We start from the raw sequence: 7,567 nt of genomic DNA, 5'->3' as shown, positions 1-7,567 counted from the left end.
AGCGCCAGCATTTTCCCACCAGGATTCCAGCCAGCTGTCATTCATGCTGCTTGGCAGAAGAACTGAACAGGCATAAGAATAGTAGCAGCTTCTTCAGCGCCAGGCACTGTGCTAAACGCTTCAATCTTATTTTTGTGATGCCCTATGAGGCTGCCCTTATCACAGGAATTTTCACTAAAGGGCTGAGGGGTTAAATAATTTGCCTGAGGTTAGAGTCCAAATCTGGGGAACTGGGATTTTCATCCTGGAATGCATACCTGAGGGTCTGTGCACCACGTGCTGCCTTAGAAACCAGAATGACAGTAGAAAAGTACCCTCATTTTTTCCCCTAATGTTTATTTTGGAATCCTTTAAGATTTACCAGAAAGTTGCAAAGGTATGGTGTTTCTGTATAACACTCATTTGATTTCCTCATGTTAACATCTTACATTATAACAATACATTTGTCAAAACTAATGAGCATAGGTACATTACTACTAATTGGACTCCAGATTAGATGTTAGCTTTTATACTAACACCTCTTCTGGTCCAGGATCCAATGCATTATATCACATCTCCTTCAGCTCCTTTGGTCTTTTTTTTTTAAAATAAATTTATTTACTTATTTTTGGCTGCATTGGGTCTTCGTTGCTGCGTGCGGGCTGTCTAATTGCGACGAGCGGGGGCTACTCTTCGTTGTGGTGCACGGGCTTCTCATTGCAGTGGCTTCCCTTGTCGTGGAGCACGGGCTCTAGGTGCGCGGGCTTCAGTAGTTGTGGCTCGCGGGCTCTAGAGCGCAGGCTCAGTAGTTGTGGCGCACGGGCTTAGCTGCTCCTTGGAATGTGGGATCTTCCTGGACCAGGGATCGAACCCATGTCCCCTGCATTGGCAGGTGGATTTTTAACCACTGTGCCACCAGGGAAGTCCCTCCTCTAGTCTTAAGTCCTTGTTTTATTGTAACTTTTGACCATTTAAATGTTGATAACGCAGTAGAACGTCCTCTAACTGGACTATGGGTTTTCAGAGAGAATTCAGAGGTGAAGTGCTCATCTTGTCAAATCAGAGTACTATCAACACGATATATCAGAAGTGTTAAGCAACCTTAATAGTTTGGTTAAGGTCTCTCCAGAACAAAGTTAACATTTTCCCTCTTCCATGTTCGTGAGTCACTAAGTCTAGCCCACAGTAAGTTCCACTTACTGGAAGGGGGAGCATCTACTTTTATTTAGAATCCTTTTTAAGATTTATGGCTTAATTTATTCAAATCACCTGCAGCAGCATGGACTCAGTTTATACTTTGGGTTGTAATCACTCATTTTTAAGATGAAGAAACAAAGAGACTCAAAAAAGATGGCTTGTCCATCACACAGGGTAAGTTGGTAGGAGCCATGGCAAGACCCACCTCTCCAAGGTTCTTCCAAGTTGGAAGAGAACTGTGAAGAGATCTGTGTATCAAGGTAGTGGGACGTTAATCAGCAATAAAAAGGAATGAAGTTCTGAAACATGCTGTGATGAACCCTGAAAACATTATGCCATTGTCTTGCCTTGGGGTAGCAGTCACTATCACACAGCGCTATGCTAAGCCTCTGCAGAACACTCAGTACCATCTGGTGCCACTGGGTCCTTGGAGCTCGATGCATGCTTCCGGAAAGCAGAAACTTTCTTTTTCATCACCGACGAAAATAGGGCTTGGTGTGTATTTGTGGGTGACCGAATCTTTGTGTACTTTATGTACTGATGTGGAACAACCTCCAAGATCTGCCAAGTGAGAAAAAGCAAGAGGCAAGAGTGCGATCCCTTTTTTGCACAGAAGGTGTGGGGGGCGAGTACACACCCACACGTGTTTATATATGGCTGTCTGGAAGGCTCTTCTGCTCAGGCTACATACACTTAGCTCAACAGTTTCCACTCCACTCCCGCTCCTTAAGAACTGGTCCACTTTTGGAATCAACACCTTCACTTTCAAAACAAGGTCTTCAAGGCCTTGGTCGGCTTTAGATGACTGAGGTAACTTAACACCACAACAAGCAGTGTAGAAAAGACCCAACCGCAGCCACCATTATCTCACCTTTCCTTAGGCTCCTCCTCCCAGGAAACCAGTTCCCAGAACACAGGCTCACCCTGTCCCATGGTAGGGGCTGAATCAGTACCTCTTGTGCTCCTCTTTGACAGGCTAGATACATTCTCTGAAGCAATGTATCTATTAAATGGCTGCTGGTTTATCAACGCACCCATGACCTCAAGACACTCCCACACCCTGGTTAAATACAGGAGGAAGGAATCAAAATATCCCCAAGGGTGGCCCCTACACAAAGGAGAAAAGACTAGAGTCGAAAAGAACTTACATCAAGGCAATTTATTAACAGAAAACAATAATTTGAGGAGTCCTGTTCACAGACGGCGACCACGGCGACCCCCCTTCCTGCGGGTGCTGTCGGAGGGGATGGGGGTGACATCCTCTGTGGGGAGGAAGAGAAAACATCATTGCCTGGAGCTGGATGGGAAGGGGTCCAGGCCTCCCTAGGCCAGTTGGTCTAACGGATCAGCAGTGGATCCTGCTGCTTCACAAGTTAAGTCCTCAGTATTTAACAGGTAGATGTGGAGCTGCCCCATCTGCTGCTTCCTCAAAATTTCTGATGTGGTTTGAACTCAACTTACCAGAAGGGGAAACTGAGGCTCAGAGTGGGTCACTTGCACAGGATGTCAGAGGCAGGTGATAAATCCAGGTTTCTGACACCTAGCGAACTGACTCTAGTGGAAAAATCCTCATAAACTGAAGAATATCTCCTTTTTAATAGCTAGGAGGTTGAAAATGTTCTGAAAAAATCTCGAGAGGGCTAGACCATTAGACTGAGGGATCAGTACACGTTGCCACAGAAACAATAGGGAAGGGCTAACATCTCCTTCCTAAGAGCTATAAGTGGCCAGATCAGACATGAGGGTATAAATACTACACAAGTGTAGAGAACTGCTGTGATTCTCAACCATGGGAGCTACTGCCCCCTCCATACACTCTTGTCACAATGCCTGGCCTGCCCTACTGATATTGAGTAGTCAATGATCACGCAGGAGACACCCCCCCAAAATACCAACAGCAACCCCCATGAGAACACTGGAAAGGACAATTCATCTCCTGTCAGTTCCACCAGTCACCATCAGGCACAGAAGTTCAGAAATGAGACGGCGCTGTCCCAATGCAGGACATTCACATCAAGGCAACAAGGGTGTTCAGGGAGAGAGTTTATGTCACATGGTGCCTCTTGCACTCCCTACTAACAAACCTAACTGGCAAAAGTTACCAGACTAGGCCCTGTATCCACTGAGCAGACCACATGCTTTCCGGGGTCCGTGCTTCAAAGCAAATCCAAGCATAAGCCAAAGAGGGGCACTCACCAATCCGCCCAATCTTCATTCCTGAGCGGGCGAGGGCTCTAAGGGCTGACTGGGCCCCTGGTCCAGGAGTCTTGGTCCTAGGATATGAATATCTAAATTAAGAAAAGCCTTTGGCCAAGTCATCAGAAGATCCCACGACCCTCTAGTTCAGGGCTCTACAAACTTTCTTTCTGCAAAGGGCCAGACCGTAAATACTTCAGGCTTAGTATGCCACTTACTTTTTGTCACACACTCCCCCCAGCACCATGGGTCACAGTTTGTATCCTGCTCTGCCTGCACCCTGTTTAAGGAAGTGCCCCTTTTGGTCACATGCTGTGATTCTAAGTGTTTCTGGTGATCTGTCCTTTTCCATCCTCCCAAGACCACGACACTATCATCGGTCCACTGGACCACTTTAACAACTTCCTATCTGGTCTGTTCCCAACACAGCAGTCATCTTAAAAGACAAATAACAGAGCTTCCCGGGTGGCGCAGTGGTTGAGAGTCCACCTGCCAATGCAGGGGACACAGGTTCGTGCCCCGGTCCGGGAAGATCCCACATGCCGCGGAGCAGCTGGGCCCGTAAGCCATGGCCGCTGAGCCTGTGCGTCCGGAGCCTGTGCTCCGCAACGGGAGAGGCCACAACAATGAGAGGCCCGCGTACCGCCAAAAAAAAAGACAAATAACAACAATAAAATAAATATCATACAACCCAACCTCAACAGGTCATTACTGTTAACAAGTTTTCATGCCCCCCCGCCCCCAGCCCAAGTCCAAATCTTAACCAGGTTCTTCAAGACCCAGCAGGACCTCACCCGCTCCTATCTTATCACACCTCATGCCACTTTTCCACAGATGTGCCAAGCTCATTTCCACCCCAAGACCTTTTCCTTCCAGTTGTTCCTGGCTGGAATACTCTCCCCTGTCCTTCCTTCACTGGACTGACTTCTAACCACAACATTAGGTCTTAGTTTAAACTTTATTACCAACCTATCCTTGACACATTTTTGCTTCCCAGCACTTGCTGCAAAAAGAAACCACATGCTCCCCTGCTCTATACTGCTTAAAGCCTGACTCTCCACCAGCCTAAGAGCCACATAAGAGGATGGAGACCATATCTATTTTCCCCCATCACTCTCTTCTAGTACTTAGAACACAGTACCTCGTATGCTGAGTGCTCAATTAACACAGTAAGTTAGCGCAGGGGAGGGTGCAGGAACCAGTTACAGGCATATCTCATTTTACTGCACTTCACAGATAATGCCTTTTTTAAAAAAACAAATTGAAGGCTTATGGCAACCCTTCATTGTCAGATAGTTAGAAATTTTTTTTAGCTGCAAATTATTTTTAACTTACGGTTATGTACACTGGTGTTTTTTTTTAAAGACATGATGCTACTGCACTCAGTAGGCTACATACAGTACAGTGTAAACGTACTGTACATGTACTGTAAACGTACTGTACATGTACTGTAAACTCAGTAGGCTACATACAGTACAGTGTAAACGTACTGTACATGTACATGCATGTAAACATGTACTGTACATGCATGTAAACGTACATGCTGCGATAACAAAAAATTCACATGACTTGCTTTACTGATATATTTGCTTTAACACAGTGGTCTGGAACCAAACCCACAGCATCTTTGAGGTATGCCTGTATTAATTATGTACACACCTAGGATGTCTTGCCCAAGCCCAGTGACCTCACTGCCCAGTCCCAGCCTTACCTATTTCCTCCTGTGGCCCGGAGTTTGATGTGGAGGGCAGTGATGCCCAGCTCCTTGCACCTCTGGGCTACATCCTGGGCAGCCAACATGGCAGCATATGGAGATGACTCATCTCGGTCAGCCTTCACCTTCATCCCACCAGTTACACGGCAGATGGTTTCCCTGGGGACAAATGCACAGGGTCCTTTCTTTCCTACCCAACAAGGATTCAGAGTGCATACCACATCCTAATGAATAAAAAGCACTACTACTCAGGTAGGGCAGAGAATGAAGGTCAACTGAACATGCATCCTGATCTGACAAGACTGCCATGGGCTCTGCCTTGATGGGGTTCAGATCCTAGATAACTAAGCTCTGTATCGACGATTTACATGTACTTTTACATTTAATCCTCCTATTACTCCATGAGTAATTCCTCCTCATGTTACATACGAGGTCCCCATGCTGTAAGCCCATAAGGGCACAAAATGTCTCCTTCTCTCTCAGAACCCCAGTACCTAGGAGATCACACCATCTGTGGATTCATCAACCAAGCACATATCCTTATTTGAACATTTTACAACATTTATTTCAAGAGATCCCCTTAAACTGCCACCCAGTTCCAGGGTCGTTTCTAACCCCAACCCTTGTTAATTGGGTCCTGGGCCTCTCCACCTAGGTACTCACTTGCCAGAAAGATCGGTGACATGGACGAAAGTGTCATTGAAGGATGCAAAAATGTGGCACACACCAAATACATTTTCTCCTTCGGCCACCTGAGGACCAAGGCTGATGACCTGTTCTTCCTTCTTTTCTTTCCCCTTGCGAGGTGCCATTTCTTAAGGAAAGAAAAAAGAATCCCAGTGTTAACGACAGAAAACCCCAAGGTTTACTTCTCTGGGAATAACTGCTCCCCCGAGAAAGGTGCGCGGGACACGCGGGCACTTGCGCTCCCGCCCCACGCCGCGAACACGCCAGCGCTCAGGATTTCCAGGTGTCGCTTGCTGGAGGCTAACCCTGCCCTGCACCTCCCAGCCCACCGTGGCAAGACTTGAACGTCCCTCGTCTCGGCCTTCAGCGGCAATAGGCGCACGGTAGATGCTCAACAAACACTGATGTTAAGAGAAATTAAGCCTTCTCCTAATTTCTGGCTTTGAGAAACCTGCCCTGAGCGCCCAGAAATTAAAACGTGCCCGACTTAGCAGTCACTGAGATTTAGGAAACACCTAACGAAGGGCCATTTTTTCTGCATTCCCCTCCGGAATCCTCACTACATCCCCACGGAATTCCTACGACTACTCTTACTTTCCAGATGGAAAATAAACTAGAAATCAGGGGACCGGCCTCCGACCGCTCACGAAAAAGCTGGTGAGGTAAATGTGGGAGGTCACAAAAGACTAAATTTTCCGCTCCTTTCCCAATCAACCATGCTGTGCTGCCTTTTCAGCGCAGGTGTGGTCGTGGCGCAGGGCCTATGCCTTCGAGGCTAGACCTGAACTCACCCCTGCTTTACCGGCTTTTCCCTGAAGCAAGACCGCCGCCTCCCGAGACGGGGCGCGAACCAGAGTCTGGGTCGGCCCGCCGAGCTCCTCTCGCCCAGCACTTGGTTTGTCTTCCACGGAAAGACCCCAGCCCCGCGCCCCCGGCCCCGGCGGGTCCCCGTGCCGCAAGATGCCACCCGATTTTCCTCGCCCAGGGTTCCTACCTACTCGTCTTATCCAGAATCAGCCACCAGAAAGAAAGAGAAGGAGGGGGCGGGGCGACGGGTCACGCACGTGTCCCCGGAAGTGTACGTCTGCGGTCACGGGGCGAGGCAGGCTCCCGGAAGACGCCGATTTTAGCGTTTCCAAGGAGCTTAAAACGCCCTCGAGAATACAGCTTACTTAAAGGAGCGCCTAAAGAGGTAAGAGGCTGGGTGTCTTGGCGAGCGGGTCTGCTTCTAAGACTGCACGAGGCAGCCGCACACGGTGGGTGTGGAAGGCCTGTGTCCTAAGATGGCGGCGACCGCGGCTAGACAGACTTCCCTGACCCTGAGCCTGGTCAGCCTGGGGGCGGCAGCGCCCCTCGTGGTGTGGAGGTGAACAACAACAACAAAACCACGGTGATCGTAGACTTTCAACTTCTGTGTACTTGGCAAAATAAGAATAAATTATTCAATACTTAGCATTGTATACCAGCCTGGGATAAGCGATTCATATGCATTGCCTCATTTAATCCTCACCACATTATCAAATAGATACTGTTTTGACTTCCCTTTTAAAGAAAGCGATTTTATTTTATTTTTTAAAGTTTTATTGGAGTATAGTTGATTTACAATGTTGTGTTAGTTTCAGGTGTACAGCAAAGTCATTCAGTTATACATATACATATACTCATTCTTTTTCAGATTCTTTTCTCATATAGGTTATCACAGAACACTGAGCTCCCTGTGCTATACAGTAGACCTGTGTTGCTTATCCATCTTATATATAGTAGTGTGTGTATGTTAATCCCAAACTCCTGATT

General features: G+C 47.5%; 1 protein-coding gene across 3 annotated transcripts; it reads right to left on the bottom strand.

Moving 5' to 3' along the window:
• Positions 1-2,320: 2,320 nt before the first annotated feature.
• RPS14 (ribosomal protein S14) lies at positions 2,321-6,891 on the bottom strand. Of its 3 annotated transcripts, none has more exons than XM_049707852.1 (5): positions 6,772-6,891; positions 5,750-5,900; positions 5,084-5,245; positions 3,373-3,449; positions 2,321-2,438 (listed from the first exon to the last, which is right to left on the bottom strand). In XM_049707852.1, exons 2-5 carry the CDS (start codon positions 5,896-5,898, stop codon positions 2,371-2,373), a joined length of 456 nt encoding a protein of 151 aa, XP_049563809.1. In that variant the 5' UTR covers positions 5,899-5,900; positions 6,772-6,891; the 3' UTR covers positions 2,321-2,370. The 3 variants fall into 3 exon arrangements, with proteins under 3 accessions (XP_049563809.1, XP_004280396.1, XP_033262631.1); XM_004280348.4 differs by having other exon boundaries at positions 6,768-6,784; XM_033406740.2 differs by lacking the exon at positions 6,772-6,891 and adding an exon at positions 6,565-6,710.
• Between the last annotated feature and the right edge of the window lie 676 nt (positions 6,892-7,567).

Source organism: Orcinus orca, chromosome 3 (genome assembly GCF_937001465.1).
Source record: "Orcinus orca chromosome 3, mOrcOrc1.1, whole genome shotgun sequence".
Lineage (NCBI taxonomy): Eukaryota > Metazoa > Chordata > Mammalia > Artiodactyla > Delphinidae > Orcinus > Orcinus orca.
The sequence above is the reverse complement of the archived record's forward strand: the minus strand, read 5'-3'. Positions and strand labels throughout refer to the sequence as shown.